The sequence below is a fragment of the Microtus pennsylvanicus genome, chromosome 7 (genome assembly GCF_037038515.1).
Source record: "Microtus pennsylvanicus isolate mMicPen1 chromosome 7, mMicPen1.hap1, whole genome shotgun sequence".
Classification (NCBI taxonomy): Eukaryota; Metazoa; Chordata; class Mammalia; order Rodentia; family Cricetidae; genus Microtus; species Microtus pennsylvanicus.
In genome coordinates, this window is record NC_134585.1 from 117,108,602 (window position 1) to 117,131,409 (window position 22,808).

At 49.9% G+C, this 22,808-nt stretch overlaps 1 protein-coding gene across 1 annotated transcript; it reads right to left on the minus strand.

Annotated features, from left to right (window-relative positions):
- Window positions 1-290: 290 nt before the first annotated feature.
- Gja5 (gap junction protein alpha 5) lies at window positions 291-21,402 on the minus strand. Its single transcript, XM_075981836.1, has 2 exons — window positions 21,314-21,402; window positions 291-3,304 (listed from the first exon to the last, which is right to left on the minus strand). Exon 2 carries the CDS (start codon window positions 3,269-3,271, stop codon window positions 2,210-2,212), a length of 1,062 nt encoding a protein of 353 aa, XP_075837951.1. The 5' UTR covers window positions 3,272-3,304; window positions 21,314-21,402; the 3' UTR covers window positions 291-2,209.
- Between the last annotated feature and the right edge of the window lie 1,406 nt (window positions 21,403-22,808).

A 22,808-nucleotide genomic window follows, 5' to 3' on the forward strand; every position in this document is an offset into this window, starting at 1 on the left:
CTTCAGATTCTCAACCACTCTGTATTGAAAATAATAGCAACAGTTGCCACATAATTGTAAACAATTAAGTCTGAAATAATCTGCTCTTGTCTTCCCAAGGAGTCTCTCACCTCACAGCCTAATGGAGTAGACATCACTAGATCCAATTTACAGGGGAGAAACAAGGCCTCAGATGTGCGGGAGCTCACAGCAGGCCAGATGGACGTCAGCAGCTGAGACTCCATGCCCTCCCTCCCCATCGAGTTTGTCACCATCTTAAAGTTGCATCGAAGGACACGCAAACCAGAACTAACATATAGAGGCAGATTTTATTGAAAACAAGCTACACATATTATCTCCCGTTTCCCCTCTGAAAACCTCGCCATTCAAAGGCTGGTCTCAGAGTTTCTAATTTAAAAACACTCATTTTGGAAAACAAACACATCCCATAACTAGAAGGACAGAGAATCATAGTGAATGAAATGTGTTGGTGGGCAGGGGGGGAGGGGAGGTCGTGCTTTCCCAAGTATCCCGTCAGTTCTTCCTTCCCAAGCCTTCTTTTCTATCCACCAGTACCATCCAAATGCCAGCCGAGGGACCAGTGATGGTCAGGGGGCAGAGACTGACCTCCGAGCCTTCACCCCCCTGTACTGACTTCTCATGCCTGTCCCTTAGGCTGATGAAGTAAGCTCCGCCCTCCTGCCAGACAGCTGCAAGCGGGGCAGGAAGACCCAAACTTCTCTACACATTTCTCACTTCCTTACCATTCTTTAAGACATTTCTTCACCATCCTATAAGCATGTACACACACATGCGTATGCCCACACATATGCACACACACGTATATACATGTATGCACGCATGCGTGCACACACACGGATCTATTTTAATGCTGCAACATGTATGAGTCTCGGTATCTGATCCTGAGCATCTTTTATCTGTGTAAAATAATGGAAGACAACCTAATATGGATCTACTCAGTAGAGACCCCAGGCTAGACCCTGAGGAAGGCAGGGCTTTTCTGCAGTCCTTCCCTGGTAATATTCCTAGGGTTACCAAGGAAACATAGGAATTTAAATAAGGGCTTTGCCCAAATCAGCCCCTCCTTTTTCTATGTCCCCTTGATACCTCTGAGAAAGATTTGGGGCCTCGTTAGCTGTCACCATGCCTCCTCTTGGCAGCCAGACAGTGAACGACATACATAGGAGGGAAAATAGTTTTCTAGTATCTTCTCTCATTTTTTTAAATTTTCATTTTAACAGCAGAATTGCTTTTTCCTAGGAGAAGCACAGTGCTTTCCTTGTTTCCCCAGATGCCGGGAAACTTCCCCTGAACTTGGTGACTGAACTTGGTGATCTGGCCGGGGTCCAAGAGAGGATAGTGGCTTCTTGGACATTCCTGTTTACAAAGATTTGAGAGGAGCCCTGGGTGAGCAGCCAAGGAGGCGGGCAAGGATGGTTTCTATGGTTAGGTTGATCTGTAAAGGACCGTAGGATGACAGGGGCGGCGCTGCCAGTGCTACCTGTGTGTACAGTGACTTCCTAGAGGACTTGGCGCCCTTAGGAGCTGGGTGTCTCTCCTGTCAGAAAGGCTACATCACTACCATGAGATGCTTGCCAAAGGCACATACCAAGGCACTTGTTAAGCTGATTCTGGCAAAGGACCAAGGAAACCCCCTTAAGACGGGGAGGAGGGAGGTGTAGCCAAGGCAGCTCACGGTCAACTCAGCCCCACTTGGAGGGATGGCCCATGGAAGCAACAGATTCAAGGGGATGATACAATGCAAATTACTTGATGAACACTCTCAACTGGCTGAGAACTCTTCCAAAAAAAGAAAAAGAAAGAAGAAATAAAAAAAAGGAGGGGGATAGTACCAAAGAAGCCAAGACCTGGAGTTTCTATCTGGTATGTTGCTGGTGTTGAATCTTCATGTCTCTCCTTCCCAGGTCAGATTTGTCATGGTTCCCGTTCCTGCCTCCACCCTATCTAATTTAATAAATCACGTGAAAGGCTTCACTGTGTCCTGGTAGAGGATGAGTCCTGAGGAATAGCCCTGTCCTTGAGAAGACCCTCGAACTGTGGTTTTGAGAATGGATGAGCAATGTTATCCAGACCCGGGACCGGAAGAAGCATGGCAGTGCTGAGTGGGAGAATATACTGTCCTGAGAGACGGCTTCTTCCTGTCGCAGCCTCCTCAGATCCCTCCTGGGACTGGCCTTCCCTCAGAGGGTCACACTGACAGATCATCTGACCTTGCTTTGCTGCTGGCCTTGCTAAGGCGTCGCTTGTCAGCGCGGTAGCTCGGAGGAAGGTCGTGGCTCAGAGAGGCTCCATTGGGCTCCCCGGGCTTCTGGCTATATTGCATGTTGAAACCTCGAGAAATATGCTCCTGGTCTGGCACTTCCTCTGCAGCCAGAGTGTCTGGATTCTTCCGGGAACACATATTATGACTTAAGTCCCCCAAGTACTTCTCGCCCACTCTGTTCAGGTTGAAGTCAGGGGGAGAAGTGAGGCTCTGGGCTAGGCTGGTGGAGGCGCCAAGAAGCTGCTGCTTATCCATCCCCTGCCGGGACTTGGCAAAGCGCTGCCGGATCTTCTTCCAGCCCAGGTGGTAGAGTTCTGCTAAGCTGAGAAAGAGAGACAGTCCAGCCACGGCCATCATAAAGACAATGAAGACGTTCTTCTCTGTGGGCCGCGAGACGTAACAATTGACGGGGTGAGGGCAGGGACTCCTGCGGCAGACGTGCAAGGTGTCCAGGAAGATCCCGTAGAGGAGGTACTGGCCCACGATGAAGGCCACCTCCATGGTGGTGCGGATCAGAATGGTGCAGACATAGGTGTTGAGGAGTGTGCCCCGGAGGACAATCTTTCCTTCCACTTCATTCCAGCAGGACAGCTCTGCCTTCTCTGCCACCGGGTACTCATAGGCACCGGCGGCACGGGCCTCTTTGGTTTTCTCCGCATCCCGCAGCTTCTGCTTTTCCTGCATGCGCACTGTATGCATGGCGTGGCCCATGTAGACCAGAGACGGCGTAGATACGAAGATGATCTGCAGTACCCAGTAGCGAATGTGGGAGATGGGGAAGGCTTGGTCGTAGCAGACATTCTGACAACCAGGCTGAATGGTATCGCACCGGAAATCAGCCTGCTCGTCTCCCCAGGAGGACTCAGCAGCGGTGCCCAGGACCAGCATTCGGAAAATGAACAGGACGGTAAGCCAGACCTTGCCGATGACCGTGGAGTGCTTGTGGACCTCCTCCAGGAACTCCCCCAGGAAGCTCCAGTCACCCATCTTGCCAAGCTTAGGAGACCGACTCCGAACCTTCTGCAGAGAGAAAAAGATGTCTGTGAAGGATGTTTCAAGAAGTTTGAAGGGCCCATCATGCTCTGGGCCTTTGAGCCATACCAATGTGTTCTTTAAGAAAGTGCTGCCTTTGCTGGGTGTGGTGGTGCACACCTATAATCTGAGCCCTCGGGAAGCGGATGCAGGAGAATCAAGAGCTCAAGCTTCCTGGGGTCTCATAGAGGCTACAGTTAGAGGTTAGCAGGGCTACATGTGAGCCTGTCTCAAAAACACATATTATTTGTGGATGGTTTAAAATAAATTTTATATGTCTAAAAACTACCCTCTGATTATTAGAGCTGTTTGTGTTTTTTTGGAAGGTGACCTTGGGTCTGGAGCTCGGTTCATAGAACAGTCCTCCTGACCCGCTTTTCCACACATGAACTGACAGAGGCGGTGGGTGCATGCACAAGACAAAGTCCAGGCTTGGGTGGGGATGGGAGTCATGAAGCCCCACACCTAGCTGAGGCGCTGTCGGCAGCCTAGGACTGCTGGGCAGGAAAGAGACAGTTTTATTTAGAGGTTTGCCCTGAGAGCTACCCATGCTGCAGTAAATGGCACTTCCCCTTGTATGTACTGACAGTACTAAAGGGATTGATGTGGGAAAAAAAACAAAGAGCAAATGAAGCCTGGGAGGAATAGTGGTGGGGAGAAAAAAGAAGGGAATGGGGGTGGGGTGGATTTAGTAAATTTACTTTCTTAAAATATGAATTGAATGAGGACAGGGGCAAGAGAGCTGGCTCATCAGTCAAGAGCACTGGCTGCTGTTGCAGAGGACCCAGGTTTTGTTTCTAGCACCCACATGACAGATCACAACCCCATGAAACTCTAATTTTGGGGGAATCCTGGCCTCATGGACTGCTGCATGCATGCTGTGCACATGGATTCATGCAAGCATACACTGACACACACACACACACACACGAGGACAGTGCCATTTTCTTTAAGCTAATGTACTGAAAAGTACCCTCCCATTCAAACGTTAGAGAGGAAGTTCAAAAACAAGTCAGCGATGGCACCCCATGAAGGTTCTAGAAATCATGTGAGGTGTGTTTTGCAATGGAGCATCCATGTCTTACTCCCAGACAGTCTACTGCAGAAGGTGAAGTGTGTTAGATCCTGGCCTGTCCCTTGAAGACATCAGTCTCTCTAAGAGGGCCAGACCCCACCTCACCCCCAATCCCTAGGATGGAGAGCTAAAAAGACATGCGCTGTGGTTTAACAGTGGCCCCTAATTAATGGTCTCACCACCAGCACCTGACTTCTCTGTGCTCTTTGTTGTGTATATTATGCTGAGCTAGACCACGCAACAGGAAAGTCCCACCACCCCCAGAAGGATATAAAAACCAAATACTGCCTTCATTTAGGGATTCCTCTTTTCCGAGAGCCCTTTCTTCTGGGCCTCCCCACTCTCGTTCTATTGCAATGGTTACCCTCACATCCTTTCTTTTTAAAAATGATTTATTTTTATTTTATGTCTGGGTGTTTTTTCCTGCATGCATATGTGTGCACCATATTTGCTCCTGGTACCCAGGGAGGCAAGAAGAGGGCACTGGGTCACCTAGAACTGGAGTTATGGATGGCTGTAAGCATCTATGTGGGTGCTGGAAACTGCACCTAGGTCCTCAGAAAGAACAGCAAGTGCTTTTAACCACTGAGCCGTCTCTCCAGCCCCTCTCTCCTTTCTTTAAGCTAACCCTCTTAATGAAGCCTGTATTTTGGTTTTATACTTTAAAACTTTGTTTTATTATTTGTGTGATTGTCCTGTTCTTTTCTTTCCTTCTGTATGTATGTATATATGTGTGTATGTATTTATGAATATATATGTGTGTGTTTTGCCTATATGCCTAAGCACCATGTATATGCAATGCCTGCAGAAGCCAGAAGAGGGCATCAGATCCCCTAGACTGGGGTTACAAACAGTTGTAAGCCACCACGGCAGTGCTGGGAACTGAACCTGGGTCCTCTGGAAGAGAAGCCAATGCTCTACCTATTGAGCTTATTCTCTAATGCTCCCTCACCTCAAGGCCCAATCACGGTTTTGAGAACCTTTCTCCTAACAAAGCTAATTCCTGAAAAGGAATTGTATGCCAGCTCTCTTCCCAACCCAACCATTTCCGTTCTTCTGGCTACTGGGGTGGCCTCTTAGGAATCTGGATTTGCAACAAGGCTTTCGCATGATTCTCATGCTAGCAGTCCAGGCACTATATGCGGAGTTGGGAAACATGGAGCCTGCCATGTGTCTCTGAGCGCTTACTTAACTAAGTCTGTTTCCTCTCATTCAAGTGGAGCTGGAGGAGCTATACCAGAGGATCTGGAGGGTCCAACGGCGTGAAGAATGTGATATACTGAAATTCACACCATAAATGTTCCATATGTTTTGAATGGCTGTTAGGCAGAGATTTTTTTTTTATGACTCTAAAAGGCAAGCTGAAGTGGAGGAGGAGATGAGGAGTGATTGGGGGTAGCAGGCTCCGCTTACCCAGAGGCGTTTCTACTGACCACAATCAGCAGCCGTGCATCAGCTATGGGGAAAGACGGCAAACAAAGGCACATTGGGGTCACTTTACAGATAGCAGGGGTTTTCAGTAGGTCCCCACCTTCAACTCCCATGAGCTTCAGGCAGTAGGACAATGCTGATCTTCATGTCAGTGATACGGTATAGTCATTACAACTGTGCCTCCATTTGCTAAGAGATCTGCTTATAAAAAGTCATATAAATTTCCTTTGTCTGTCCATACTAGATTCCCAGATGCTCTCTGTGGTATCTGAATGAGAATGGCCCCCATAGCCTCATATGTTTGAATGCTTGGCCCCCAGCTACTGGAATAGTTTGGGAAAGATTAAGTCTTATTGGAGAAGCTGCGACCTTGTCGGAGGAGGTGTGGGCTTGTCAGAGGAGGCGTGGCCTTGTCAGAGGTGGTGTGGCCTTGTTGGAGGAGGTGTGGGCTTGTCAGAGGAGGTGTGGTCTTGTCAGAGGAGGTGTGGGCTTTTTGGAGGAGGTGTGGCCTTGTCGGATGAGGTGCGGCCTTATTGGAGGAGGCGTGGCCTTGTCAGAGGTGGTGTGGCCTTGTAGGAGGAGGTGTGGGCTTGTCAGAGGAGGTGTGGCCTTATTGGGGGGCGTGGCCTTGTCAGAGGTGGTATGGCCTTGTTGGAGGAGGTGTGGGCTTGTCAGAGGGGGTGTGGCCTTGTCAGAGGAGGTGTGGCCTTATTGGAGGAGGCGTGGCCTTGTCAGAGGTGGTGTGGCCTTGTTGGAGGAGGTGTGGCCTTGTCGGATGAGGTGTGGCCTTATTGGAGGAGGTGTGGCCTTGTCAGAGGAGGTCACTGGGAGTAGGCTTTTGTGGTTTCCAAAGCCCACTCCAGGCCCAGTCTCTCTCTGTCACCTGTAGATCAGAATGTAAAGCTCCCAGCTGCTAAACTAGTGCCATGCATGTCTTCAAGCCATGATAATCATGGACTAATCCTCTAAAATTGTAAGCAAGCCTCCAATTAAATGCTTGCTTTTAAGAGTTGCCTTGGTTACGGTGTCTCTTCAGAGCAGTAGAACAGTAACTAAGAAGCCTTCCTTCCAGCTACTTGTTTCATACCCTTGCACCCAAAGCTGAGTCCCCTTTACCAGCCATTGCCTGCTCTGGGTCTCCTACTCCCTCCTGCGCTACCTTGCTGATGTGCAGGATTCTCCTCCACCCAGCCCTTGTCATCTTCTCCCCAGCAGGGAGACTCTGACAGCAGACAATGCCTTTTCTTCTGTCATCCAAAGAGTGGCCCAAATAAGTGCTCAGTAGATCTGAGCTGAGCCCCAGAGGAATAGGAGGCACTGGTGCTCTGCCCAAGGGCCAGCCAACTGTTTGTTCCTTGGCTGTGTCCTGTTAGTAAGCTGAACAACCCAGACAGATGGAGCGGAGAAGTGGTTCAGTGGTTAAGAGCACTTGTTGCTCCTACAGAGAACCAGGTTCAGTTTCTAGGACACACATGGTGGCTCACTACCCAAGGGACCTGGAACTCTCTTCTGACTTCTTGTGCACATCTGCATCCACATGCACCCATAATTAGAAGTAGAATAAATCTCAAAATATGAAACCGAGAAGGGGAAGTTGGGAATGGAGAAAATAAAACCATGCAATTACCAGGAAAGAGAACACAGGTATAGGAGGTATTCAGACTTCAAATTCCTGTTGTTACATGCTGAGCTCAGACAAATCACAAGTCTGTGCTCTCCTGCCCTCACCCACAAAGTGGATTGAGAGGCCGGGACGCAGCAATAGAGAGAGTCCCGCCGGGTGACATATGAACAGCAATGGGTGCAGAGCTCAGCACAAGATAAACAAAAACCAAAGCCATCACCAACTCGAATCCAGTTAGGAAAAATAAGAGAGGGGAAAGTGTGTTACCACGGAGAAAAGAGAAGAGGAAGGACGAACAGAAAGGGAGGGGACGTGAGACACCGAGAGGAACTGAAAATAAATGCCACATTCTTCCAGGATCTGGGACAAGTATCCCACACTTAATCCTCGAAGAATTTTCTCTTGATCTTTTCATTCTGTCACTCATTCCATACAAGTCCCCAGGGAAGTATAAAAATAATTCCAGACAACGGCTGTGGCGCTTTGGTCTGGTCTGTCAAGAGGTTTGACTGCTGGGCCCCTAGTTTGTGGTCAAGGGGGTGACACCTGGAAGAAGAAATGCCTCAGTTTAAAAGACTGTTTAGAACACCAGAGACAGTGTGCTAAGAAGGCTGCCCCATAGGAGGGAATAATAGAAGTTATCTAGGGAGGTGTAAGAGTAAGACAGACCCCAGGTCTCTGGCAGAGGAAAGACGATGAAGGAACTTTCACTTATGACTTCCTTATGACCTTCAGACTATGTCAGAGCAACTCGCAATCACTGCCCTGTGCCAGCTGTTCGGGTTTCAATGCAAAATGTCCACGGCTGGAGCCAATTTTGGAGCTACATCGAGTCCCTTTGGGGCCCAGACAACCACGGCCAAAGAAGTTTGCAGATTAGCTACTAAGTGAGTTGACTGGGTGTACAGCACACGAAATGCTTCTAGATATTATCTGTTTCTTGGCAGGAAGTGTGCTGGGGGAAGGGTCAAAGGAAGTTGCCCATGCCGTGAATAAATCCAGCGCATACAATGGCAACGGCGCTCAGGCTGTGGTGCTCTCTGGCCTCCCACCACTCTGAAGTCCAAACCCAAATCCACTCATGAGACCCTTCAAGCACCGTCCGATTCTGTCTTTGCCCATTGCCTTCCTCGCATGCTCACTATTTCAGACATCCGGTTCTCCAGGCAGACACATGTACCATGCTTCTCCACGTCTCCGCCTCAGCTTCTCCTGTTTCTGTCACCTAGAATACCTTTCGTCTCACTCATTCATTTTATGGGTTTGTTTTGGAGGGGCGGGGGGAAGCGGGTAGCGCTTGCAGTAGCCAGGTCGTCTAGGCACTGGGAATTCAGCACGAAGGAGAGTCAAGCAAGGATTCTTTGCTTTTGCTTACCTTAGTTCCCCTTCTTTCCCTTACGGAGAGAAGTTAAACGCACACTCTCAGCAGAACATGTTAGTACAGGAAAGCTGAGGTTAATCCACTAAGGAAGGGCAGGAAGCTATTGCAGCATTTGATGGGAGCTCGAATCTGGTTTACTGTGTTTGCAGGGGCTCATTGGACCAGGGCCATTCAAAGAGCCATGGATAACTATGTCCCATAGCTCTCTGCAACTGATCAGATCTCTGTAATCTCTAAGCTAAAAGAGGGGATCTGTAGAACCCAAATTCTGTTCTCATCAGGCAACTCACAACTGCTAGTAACTCCAGGACCAGGGGATCAGACACAATCTTCTGCATTCCAAGGGATCCTGCAGATAGTGTGTGTGCAAGCGTGTGCACGGGTGTGTGCGCACACATGCACACACACACTTTTAATATAGTAATAAAAATAAATCTTAAAAATAGGGCCAGGGATAGCAGCGTGCATCTATAGTCCCAGCCCTAGATAAGCAGAGACAGAAGCATCTATGTTGAACATCATAGTCTAGATGAATCAGTGATCCCTAGGTTCATCAAGAGAATATGACTCAAAGAATAAGGTAAAGACAGATTGAGAAAGGCACCTAATATTGACTTCTGACCTACACACACACACAAACACAGAGATAGAGAGACAGAGACAGAGAGAGAGAGAGAGAGAGAGAGAGAGAGAGAGAGAGAGAGAGAGAATAAAAATATTTCTAATCAAGGGGGAGAATGTGTCTTGATTATGTGTGACACTATCCTGTGGACCCAGGACCTAGGGTGAATGAAAAGGGAAGAGAATAAAGTGAGTTAAGAACCAGCATTCTTCTCTCTGCTTCTTGACTGCACAAAATGTGGCCAGACCAGACAAACTCCCTGCACTGGTTCGTTTTTGTCAATTCAACACAAACTAGAGTCACTTTGGAAAAGGGAACACCAGCTCAGGAATTACCCTTGCCACACTGGCCTTCGGGGAAGTCTGTGGAACATTGTATCGATTAATAGTTGATGTGGGATGATACATCCCACCGTGAGCAAATGGTCTTGGATTGTGTAAGAAAGCGAGTTGAGGGAGCCATGGGGAGTGAGTCAGCAAGTGGTGTTTCTTCATGGCCTCTGCATCAGTTCCTGCTTCTAAGTTTCTGCCTTGCCTTCCATCAATAATAGACTGCCACTTGGAAGTATGAACCAACTAAGCCCTTTTCTTCCCAAGTTGTTTCTGTTCAGTGTTTATCACACCAACAGAGTAGTTAACTAGAATACTCCCACCGCCTTACAATCCCACCATCCCGCCATCCCGCCATCCCGCCATCCCGCCATCCCGCCATCCCGCCATCCCGCTATCCCACCATCCCACCATCCCGCTATCCCACTATCCCACTATCCCGCTATCACACTATCCCGCTATCACACCATCCCACCATCCCACCATCCCACTATCCCACCATCCCACCATCCCACCATCCCACTATCCCACCATCCCACCATCCCACTATCCCACCATCCCACCATCCCACCATCCCACCATCCCACTATCCCACCATCCCACCATCCCACTATCCCACCATCCCACCATCCCACCATCCCACCATCCCACCATCCCACCATCCCACTATCCCACCATCACACTATCCCACCATCCCGCCATCCCACCATCCCACCATCCCACCATCCCACTATCCCACCATCCCACCATCCCACTATCCCACCATCACACTATCCCACCATCCCACCATCCCGCTATCACACCATCCCACTATCACACCATCCCGCTATCACACTATCCCACCATCACACTATCCCACCATCACACCATCCCGCTATCACACTATCCCACTATCCCGCTATCACACTATCCCACTATCACACCATCCCGCTATCACACTATCCCACCATCACACTATCCCACCATCACACCATCCCGCTATCACACTATCCCACTATCCCGCTATCACACTATCCCACTATCACACCATCCCGCTATCACACTATCCCACTATCCCACTATCACACTATCCCACCATCACACTATCCCACCATCCCGCTATCCCACTATCCCACCATCCCACCATCACACTATCCCACCATCCCACCATCCCACCATCACACTATCCCACCATCCCACCATCCCACCATCCCACCATCCCACTATCCCACTATCCCACCATCCCACCATCACACTATCCCACCATCACACTATCCCACTATCCCACCATCCCACCATCACACTATCCCACCATCCCACCATCCCACCATCCCACTATCCCGCTATCCCGCTATCCCACTATCCCACCATCCCACCATCCCACTATCCCACTATCCCACTATCCCACCATCCCACTATCCCACTATCCCACTATCCCACTATTCCACCATCCCGCTATCCCACTATCCCACCATCCCACCATCCCACTATCCCGCTATCCCACTATCCCGCTATCCCACTATCCCACTATCCCACCATCCCACTATCCCGCTATCCCACCATCCCACCATCCCACCATCCCACTATCCCACCATCACACTATCCCACCATCCCACCATCCCACTATCCCACCATCCCACTATCCCACTATCCCACCATCCCACTATCCCGCTATCCCACCATCCCACCATCCCACCATCCCACTATCCCACCATCACACTATCCCACCATCACACTATCCCACTATCCCACCATCCCACCATCCCACTATCCCACCATCACACTATCCCACCATCCCACCATCCCACCATCCCACTATCCCACCATCACACTATCCCACCATCCCACTATCCCACTATCCCACCATCCCACCATCCCGCTATCCCACTATCCCACTATCCCACTATCCCACCATCCCACCATCCCACCATCCCACCATCCCACCATCCCACTATCCCACTATCCCACCATCCCACTATCCCACCATCACACTATCCCACCATCCCGCCATCCCACCATCCCACTATCCCACCATCACACTATCCCACCATCCCGCCATCCCACCATCCCACCATCCCACCATCCCACCATCCCACCATCCCACCATCCCACTATCCCACCATCACACTATCCCACCATCCCACTATCCCACCATCACACTATCCCACCATCCCACCATCACACCATCCCACCATCACACCATCCCGCTATCACACTATCCCACCATCACACTATCCCACCATCACACCATCCCACTATCCCACCATCCCACCATCACACTATCCCACCATCCCACCATCCCACTATCCCACCATCACACTATCCCACCATCCCACCATCCCACCATCCCACCATCCCACTATCCCACCATCCCACCATCCCACCATCCCACCATCCCACTATCCCACTATCCCACCATCCCACTATCCCACTATCACACTATCCCACCATCACACTATCCCACCATCCCGCTATCACACTATCCCACTATCCCACCATCCCACCATCACACTATCCCACCATCCCACCATCCCACCATCACACTATCCCACCATCCCACCATCCCACCATCCCACCATCCCACTATCCCACTATCCCACCATCCCACCATCACACTATCCCACCATCCCACCATCCCACCATCCCACCATCCCACTATCCCACTATCCCACCATCCCACTATCCCACTATCCCACCATCCCACTATCCCACTATCCCACTATCCCACTATCCCACCATCCCACTATCCCACCATCCCACTATCCCACCATCACACTATCCCACCATCCCGCCATCCCACTATCCCACTATCCCACCATCCCACTATCCCACCATCCCGCTATCCCACCGCCTTACAATCCCACCATCCCGCTATCCCACCATCCCGCCATCCCACTATCCCACTATCCCACCATCCCACTATCCCACCATCCCGCTATCCCACCGCCTTACAATCCCACCATCCCACTATCCCACTATCCCACCATCCCACTATCCCACTATCCCACCATCCCACTATCCCACTATCCCACTATCCCACTATCCCACCATCCCACTATCCCACTATCCCACCATCCCACTATCCCACCATCCCGCCATCCCACTATCCCACTATCCCACCATCCCACTATCCCACCATCCCACCATCCCACTATCCCACCATCACACTATCCCACCATCCCGCCATCCCACTATCCCACTATCCCACCATCCCACTATCCCACCATCCCGCTATCCCACCGCCTTACAATCCCACCATCCCGCTATCCCACTATCCCACCATCCCACTATCCCACCATCCCACTATCCCACTATCCCACCATCCCGCTATCCCACCATCACACCATCCCATCATCCCGCTATCACACCATCCTGCTATTCCACTATCCCGCCATCACACCATCCCGCCATCCCGCTATCCCGCCATCCCGCCATCCCACCATCCCGCCATCACACCATCACACCATCCCGCCATCCCATCATCCCACCATCCCACCATCCCGCCATCACACCACTCTTCATCACACCTTCCATAATAAACCGTATCTCTTTTAAGCTGTGAGCCAAAACAAGTACTTCCTTCCATAAATTACTTTTGTAAGGCATTTTGTCACAGCAGCGAGAAAAGTTATACAATTAACAGCATCACAAAGAGGCTCTAAGGAGTTTCAAATCTCCTTTCTGAAACCCAGTGATACAACTACCACTTTTCAGCTCTCAAAATGTGCGTCTCTGCAGTCTCCTGCCAGCTCAGTGGGCAAGGACCACGTTTCTCTGCTCAAGACTGCGTTTCACCTCCAGGATGACAGATATGCAGTTTCCTGTCAATGATGGATCCTCATACACTTTGTCCAGTGATCACTACTGCCTGTTCTGCAGAGCGGCAAACACAGCAATGAGCTGATTAAGGAAACAAAGACTAAAGAAGCAGACCCAGGGTTCCAGTTTCTGGCTGATCTAGCGCAATGCCAGTAAGTCTCCTTCCAGCTCCCCACCAAGCATGCAGCTCATCAATCTTCAGGTCTCTGCCCTTGGAACTTCATGAACTCCCATGAATGTGGGGCCACTGAGTGATTTCAGACATGAATCTGCTGGTTAGTGATAATGCCCGGGTCAGCTTTTATGCAATCAAGCAAATATTTATTATGCTCCCTTGACGTAACCTATGCTATATATAGTGCTGGGGAAAGTATGTAGGGAAGCATAATTCATTTCATCTTGAGCACTTTCTGAGTGTCTTCTTACGCTAGTCCAGTGCTAGAACTCATAGACCCGAAGGCCGATATGACTCAATGTTAAAGAAACACTGCGATGTGGAGGAGCACAAATAAACCCAGAATCAGACGAGAAACTAGATGTGATGTGTCATACGAACACGTGAAATAGCATTGCCCTCAGCTAGAAGGGAAAGCAGGCACGGGCGGGCGGGTAAGAGGACTTCCCGGAGGAGGCAGCCTTAGTAGATGTGAAGTTTATCAGGGCACAATGGGAAGAGGAGATGCAGGAGGTGTGGGGACATTTCAGACGAAGAGCACTGCAGGAAGGAGCTCAGTGGGACAAGAACTGGCATGGTTTTTGGGTGCAAAGAGGAGGGAGTCGCTGGGCAGTGGTGGTGCATGCCTTTAATCCCAGCACTCAGGAGGCAGAGGCAGGCGGATCTCTGTGAGTTCGAGGCCAGCCTGGTCTACAGAGCTAGTTCCAGGACAGACTCCAAAGCTACAGAGAAATCCTGTCTCGAAAAACAAAACAAACAAACAAACAAAAAGAGGATGGAGTCTGTCTAGGAGGCCAGCATGAGACTGCAGGAGACTTTAAAGGTCATGCCTCAGAGTTCAGAATAGTTTTCATTTCCTGCGTTCACTATGACCAGTATATGCCTTGCTTCTGAAGGCAGAGCCTGAGAAGGTTCCCTCTCAGGGAGCTCAGGATGTTACGGAATATACAAGTCACAATCTTCATTACTCCGTTAAGAATGGTTACAGCATAAACCATGTAGGCCACAAAAGGCCGGTGTCCCCCAACACACTTCTAGAATTACACCCTCAACTCTCCTGTTCAAGAATGCATATTATGAATGAACAAGCCGTTCCCAAAGGGGTAAGCTGGAAATCATCTATAGTCTTTGGTAACAATTTTGTTCTCTGGGGTCACATGTAGCAAACTTTCTAACATAATGCCTGACAACAATTTCTGTGTGTCCTCGCCAGCATCTGAGCCTTGGGATGCACTGGAAAGTCTTTGGGGGGTCTCACAAACATACTAAGAGCCGTTTGCTCCACTGGCCGTGTATTGCCTCTTTGCGGTCTCCTCAAGGAATTCCCCTCCCGTGTTGTGCCATGCACCTGGCGGTACATGGACCATAAAAACAGCAGTGGAGGAAGAATAGAATTCACATGACTCAACACGCCAGGACCCAATGGATCGAGGCTGATCTTTCTCAAGTCTGAAGAAAAGGACAAAACTGAACACAGTTAGCTCCACTTAGGAGTTATCTCCCCTCCTGGGAAGCTTTCTTAGGGACTCCTTTTCCATGACAGAACATCAAGGAGATGGAAGCCACTTCCTTCTGCCTTTGAGAGCGACCTCTGCTTGGCTAATCAGGACTGGATGTGTCTACTACAGCAGACACTATCACTGTGGGCCATTTCTCCGTGCCTCCTCCCCTCAGACTACTTGGGAAACTTTTCCAAGTTTGTCAAAATTAGATTGCAAGACCACTGCACAGAGGCTAATTCTGGACAACACACATTCTCTGGACAGTATCTTATAGATCTCCGCTTCTCAATAAAGGCTGTTATTCATGGTAATAATAGCGATCCCCCGGGGCTCTGCCGCAATCTCGCTCAGCATGCAGCGGAATGCAGCGCAGAGGAGGGTTGACTTGCTTCCCAATTAAGAGAATTCTGTCCTAAGGGGACCCAAAGGGCCTCCTCGAAGAATGCCTTAGGCACAGCATTGTGCCAGTGCAGTTTAGAGTGTGAAGTGTTTACTGAGTGACTGTGCCCTGCCAGACGGTAAAGGTGACTGTAAAGTGCCCGCAGGAATGTCGTCCCTGAGCCCTTGTGTACGGTTTTCTGATTGCTCCTTTCCTGGTAGTTTCCCCTGAAAACAAGCGGGAAGAGTTCCACGCAAGATTAGGCTAAGTTCTCAGCTATCTCAATCGTCTTTACTATCCTTGAAATTCTCAACCGCTTCGTCTAGTTTATCGAGGGTTACACACACACACACATACATACATGTACACAGATACACACCTATACGCACACACATACAACACCATACACACTGAATGTAGATGATGATGGTGATATAATCTACCGAGATATTTCTGTGGGCTGAACACCGCAGAAACATTACAGACTGTTTCTGTTTGAGCCTCACAACGGGCTGAGGAAATAGAAGTCATTCTCGTCCCCTCTTAGAGCTCAGAGCGACACCACACTACCAGTGAAGGGTGAAGCCGGAGTCAAACACCGATCATGGAACACCTGGTAGCGGAGTTCCATCTAAACAACGGTGCTATTTTCCATCAGAATTGCCTGCTCTGCCGTTCTTCGGCAAAGCCCCACTAGAAGAAACTGGCCACTTTTGTATGATGCTCATGGGACGGTTGTTACACTGGGAGCTGATTCAAGAAGTTGGAGTAAGTTTTACATTTCAGGTTTAAGTTCTCGAGGGAATGACCAGGCACCTGACAGTAGCTGCCGCTGCTGAGTTGGGCTGTGTGCTACTTCCCAGTGCTAGAGGGTGAGGAGGGGCCAGCATCCCTGAACCTTGATCGCTGTATAAGGGAGAGGAAGATGGAGGTGGGAGAAAGGAGGAAAGAGACAGGTGGATGAGATACAGTTTTACTCCTACTCAAGCAGGGGATTGACTCCTTTTAAAATCAAATTATTTTATTCTGGCAAGGACGGATTGGTGGGTTCAGAGACACCTGCTAGGCATTGTTGTTTTGAAGCCAAGAGGGTGAAGGAAGGAAGCAGAATGAAGAAAGAATTGTGTTAGGAAAAGCAATCATTCTCTTCTTGAAATGTTGAAAAGGGGTAGTTAGAAGAGGACAGTGTGTAGAAATACATTCATTTACAGCGAAATAGTGGGAGGTCCTTATTAATGACCCTACGGGGGTTGATTAGTTCCTATGCAATTAGTAAGGAAAACTCGATGACAATACTCAAATGTTTCTATTGTTCCTACAGTCTTGTAATAGATGTATAGAGCTTCACAGTGGCAGACAGAGATCTCTTAGACTCAACCTATCTTTATGAGACAACTGTAGAACAGGCACCACAAGAACATTAGCACCGAGGGCAAGACGGATTTCCATGTGCACGGCTCTTTAAAAGCTGTCATTTAAAACCCATCCCTTAACTCTCCCCGGGAAATCGTATGATTCCATTTCACAGAAGAGAAAACGGAGGTCTCAGGGTTTGGTAACTGGTCCAAAGTCCCATGGTTAGCAAAGGCAGCAAAGGGAGCTGACTTATCACTCTGATCCTAAAACCCTTTGTCTTTAAAAAGGAAAAGACAAAAACTCTTCGAACCAACCAAGTATGGCAAACCTGCATCCAGGACGCCAGTCCCAACCTGGGAACAGGGCATTGCTCACTGTAGCCAGTCCCACAAGAAGCCGGGGTCTCTTCTGTTACCTTCTGTTTTATCGGCAGAGCAGCTCTTGCTTACACTGCTTCTGGCCCTAGTCATATGTCCCGGGCCTTGGCCCACACGCTCAGAATCCCAGCCTCTTCAGCATCTGCTACTATTTGGTCAGAATTTACATATAGAAAGTTATTTCCTTTTTTAGCCAGTAAGTGCCCTAGCTTCTTACTACTAGACATCTAGCTAGCCAAGCAGCACGCTCTGAGGTCTTGTGCCTGTCACAGCATAACAAGATCAACAGAAACGGTCATAGCTGGATGATGGACTCATGGTTTCTAAGAAGAACTGGAGCTAAGCCTCCCATTTCCTTGCTCTCTAGTTGAGCGGTCTCAGTTTCCAGCCCAAAACCAAAAGGGAATGTTTAATGCTGGGCACCAAAGAGTACCTAAATATGTGGAAGCATCTGGAACTCTATTTGGCACATTGGAGGCTTTTATTTGTTTGTACATTGCTTTCTTTTCTGATATTTTCAGTGAAAACCATCAACTGTGACCTGATTTCCAGTAACAATTTGGTAGTGAACTTGAATTTGCAAGAAACAGGTTGCTGACTCCACAAGGCTCTCATGGCACTAGGTGGTACCAGACAGCAACTATCAGGGAGGACACTCGGGCACCGCTAAGATGGTTGTTTAACCAGGCATCAAGACCCTCTGGGCAAGACTGAGGAAGCAGAGAGGCGTCTGTAGGCTTGCTCAGATCAGGTCCTTTCATTCCAGAGGCATTCCTTTAGCTCCTGCGCATGCTTCATGAGATTGAACAGCTAAAGCCCTTTGAATGTGTTCATAGCTGAAGGCAAAGAAGAGTCCAAGCAGACCAAGTCTACTGGAAAGAGAGAGAGAAGTCCTCTCCACTGTGAACCGGGTATCAGAGACATCGGGACTGACTACTTCAGCCTTCTCCTAAGAACTTTCCAGGTTGGCATAGTTGGGGTTCTGGAAGTCCTTCATAGACACCCAGTGTTAGCATCTCATGAAGGAGTCTGTTTCGGACTCCAGCTGTTTTGCTGCAGCCTTAGACAGATCCTTTCCCTGAGCCACAACACACTGATCTAAAGAAAAGCAGTTAGGCAGAAGGGTTGCCTACATTGTTGCATCTGGGGAGCCTGGGACTTGCCCAGGTATGAGAGTTGATAGGTGAGTGACCAAGCCAAGAGAAAAATAAGACTCTTAGCTTAGAGGTCAATAAGGATGGGGTGTGTGGGGTGGGAGCTGTCTATAGTCATAAAAGCAAGCAGCACCTTTTCGGAATTAGGTGTCACGGCCAGGCTTCACTGAGGAAAAGGCGTTTGCATCAAATGAGATGTCATTCAGGGTCTGGGGCTAAGGACCAGGTCTGCTGGTGTCGACCTTATTGCTCTGTTGCTGGTTGCACAGCAATGATAGCCATTTCAGACGGCAGGCTGGGCACGCAGCTTAGCGGTTAAATGCTTGTACTCATGTGCCCAGATCCTGGTATTCCATGTGCAACAGTAAACAGGCTTTGTGTGATGCTTACTGAGCCTCACAGGAGACTTCCTCCTCCTGAAGCTGAGGCTCAGAGACATTAAGTAATTTGCCTGAGGTCACACAGCTAATTCCCAAAGCCTACATTTGAATTAGACACCGTCATGTCCCTCTGTGCTATCTCAATTTCTCTGATTCTGTTACCTCAAAGCTCCCTTTATTCATCAAAGTGAATGGATTGCTGGATTCCCCCCCCCCCCCCATTATTTGTCAGAAACAATTGATTCGGAAAGCAGCAGTAAGCTGTCATTCACAAGTCAGTCTCTTCCAACCATAGGAAGGAAGTAGGCGTTTCTTACAGGAAAATGGGCATCTCTCTTTTCTGGCTAGCTCAACCCTTGAGCCCCGAGCCAGGCCTGCAGGCACTCAGAGAGCTTACACAGATAGCTGCTGAAATTTCCCCTGGGGAACAACAGTCCTTCCCTGGAAGATGCGCTGGTTCGGGGGCTGCAGGTCCCCCACTTCTGGCCCTGAGTGACAGACATAGCTCACCTGGTCCCTCTGTAATTGGCAGTCCCCAGCGATGTGGTCACCAGTACCCTGGAGGTCAGATGGCACTGTAACAGCCTTGGTGACGGCTGGAGCCTGTGACACTCTGTCTGTAACCTCCAGCAGCCAGTGGAGGCAAGGAGGGGCAGACAGGAAGGCAGCGGGTGTCAGAATCCAAGACTATGGAGATGCTTAAATGCAGCACCAGGGAAGGACGGGCAACAATGAAAGAAACACAGCTAAGAACAGGGGCAGAGCAGGGTGCTATCTCCAGCAAGCTGTGTTCCTTTTCTAGGTCTTGGTCTCCTTGTCGAAGGAGTTGGACAGGCCAGTGTGAGACCTCTTCCGGTTCTAATGCCCTACAACTTTAGACCCATGCTAGGATTGGGGGATAGGAGTGAGGTAGCTAAGAGATGGGAGCAGTGACTGGTGTCAGAAACCTAGCCAGACACCGCTGGAGTTCTAAGACAGTGGCAGGGCAGAGCCTGTGGACTTGCTGGGTGACGTGGCTCTGTGAACACCACCTGTATAGGCAGCTGCAGAGTGTGGAGAGGGCCTGGAGGCACCAACAACCGCTACATAAGGGTTACAAGCTTCAAATGTCTCTCTCTGTTGCCCTAGGGTAGGGGTGGAGACCTGACAGGAAGGTAGAAGGCCAGAGTTGTCCCTAGAGAGCAGTAAATCAGTCTCTGGGGTGGGTTAAGATTCTGGGAACTAGAGAAGATGGAGGCCACCTAACCTACTACTGGGAAAGCCAGACTGGAGTGCCTACTAGCCGTGGGATGTTCGAGGAAGCTGTCTGCACACAGCGGTGCTGGTCTCTACTCTGCTGAGCATCTCTGGGTTTCAGATCTCCTGACTCTTTGTCCAGTGCTCTTCCTTCTTCCAGGACATGACTGTCTGGTCATGCTCCCCCCAAACCTTGGCCAGGAAGCACCCACATTAGTGAAGAGCTAAGGAGTCTCTATGAGGGACATGACTACGAGGCACCGGGAAGAGGGGACAGGGACCCACTGAATGAAGAATGTAAATCCTCGCGTCAAGTGATGCTTCTTAAGTGGTTCTGAGCTGCGTTGGAGCCCGTGAAATCATTGCTATAAATCGGACCAGAGAGGGTCCTTCTACTTCCAACATTTTATAGGAGAACAATGAGCACCAGGAGGAGGAAGTGTCACGCCCAAGGTCACATAGTTACTTAGGGCACCAGCCCCAGGTTTCCCACCCCGGGTCTGGGTTCTATTGCCACATGATCAGAAGCAGGGAAGGAGCTGGCAGAAGCCACCTCCTTTCTCTGCCTTCAAATAAGACGGAGTTGGCCAGGCCGCCTCGCTCGCTCGGATTAACTCTCGGATCTCATCCGTCTCTTTTACCTGACCTCAGGGGCAGCTGGGATTCCTGTACAGCGCCACTGCACAGTGGAGACATGATACAAGGCAGGAAGCTAAGGAGAGAATATTTTTAAACTGCCCAACATGGCTTATGAAAGAAAAAAAAAAGCCCAAAGCGCTCTCCTAGATGCCGTGAAAAGCATTTCCAAAGAGATTCCATGCCCAGAGAAAACACTGCAAAACGCTGCTGGTTTTTTATTTTTAAAGGGCCAATTCCCACTTCTCAACAGTTCTTGGAAGTGGACTAGTGACCCACTTCTTAAGATGCCCCAGGGCGCTGCAATTCCACAGGGGCAGACTGGGACCAGAGCGGGGCCCCGCCCCTACGCGCTTTTCAAGACAGAAATCAGTAGATTTACCAACCTTCCTATTTAATTTTGCCCGGCTTCACTATGGCCGGAACAGAGAGGGCTAGGAAGTCAGGTGCGGAGGAAGACTTGCTTCTTCTCCAGCCTCCCTCTCTGAGCTACTTCCCACTGATGAGTAGTTTAAGCTTTTAAAGTTCAAGTCCACCCTTACCTGCTTCCTCTCCTCCTCCCTGGAGTTGGCTTCTTTGGGGCTCTGGCTGCCGTTCAACTGCCCACTGTTATTCGCTCTTGAGCCTGTCAGTTGCTCCCCTCCCACCCTCTTTTAATCGCTGTCCCGAACCCTCCTCCCTCCTCCCACTTCTTCCTCCTCTTTCTCTCTCCACCCCTTTCCCCCTCTGGGTCCCTCCCTCCCCTCTCTTTTTTGCGCTCTTAGAATTTTGCACTCATTTAAAAATCGTCTGCCCTCCCTCTCCTCACCAGCCCCCGCTCCAACCCTGAGAAAGACTCCGCTCTTCTCCCCCAGCCGGCTGCCCTCCGCTGTCCCGCTTGGTGGCTGTCCTTGTCCCCGCAGTCCCGGCACTTGCTCTCTTCTGGGCCGGCGGGCTCAGGCACAGCCTCCCTGGGTCTTTTCCTGCCCACCCCTCTGCTGAGGCTTCAGAATTCTGCTTTCCTGAAGCACCCCAAGGATCATCCCTTTCCCCCATCTTTTCTCTGTCACCAGAAAAGGAGTCCCTCCACACAGCAAGCCCTCAGAGAGCCTGGGAAAAAGTCATTCTTCCAAGCCACAGTGGTTTGACACCCAGAATGGACACAGGCTTAACCAGAATGAAGGAAGACCTTGACCTGGAGCTCGAAAGGGTGGAGCCACCTTCCCCACCACCCAGAGTGTTCTCCTTCCCTCTTCTCTAACCAAAGGACGGCATCATCTGGGTGCCTGGGCACTGGACTAGGGCTTCGCATAGGTGGCCTGTTTTATTCCATCTAACCATCCAGTTTCTGATTTCACACAAGCAGGCATTTTTCTGCAATGCCCCTGAGGAAACGGAGGGTCGAAGACACTGAGTAGCATATCAATTGAGTGGCAGGTTAGGCTTCAAAGTTTTTGCCAACGCTGAAATTCGCCTCCTGGGGCCATCTAAAGAAGTATCCAGACACTCTGGTGCAGCTGAGCCAGTGAGACATCTCAGAATACGGTTTGTCTCGGGAGTGCAAATTCAGACATCATGGCGCGTCCGTCACTTCAGCCTCCACTTCCGTCTTGTATCAATTGCTCTGTTTCAGCCTTGAGCTGTGGGTCCAGTGGGGCTGTGACAGAGGTCAGAAGCAGGGGTTTCTGAAGTCAGAAAAGCCAATGACTAAGAGCCCACAGATACGACAGCTGGGGCAAAGAATCTCATTGAGGGAAACTGAGGGACAGTCTAGACTTCCTAAAAGTGTCACATACCACAGTGGGTGGCAGGTGGCAGGCAGCACACAGATCCTCCTCTTGCTCCACATAGTCATCTACTTGGCGCCTTCCTCACCCAGAGCTAGTCACAGATGGACTCGTTTTGCAGGGGTGAATAAGCTGAGGACCAGCAGGAGAGGACAGAACTGTGGGGCTTCATTTACTGGATCCAGAAAAGGGAAACAGCTCTGAGAAAAACAAATGCAGGATCTCGATTCCTTAGCAAGAAAGTGCTGTGCCAGCCTGCCTGGGTTTGAAT

What these genes read in the sequence shown, in the direction of transcription:
- Gja5 (XM_075981836.1), bottom strand. Translation starts at nt 3,271, where the DNA reads ATGGGTGACTGGAGCTTCCTGGGGGAGTTCCTGGAGGAGGTCCACAAG.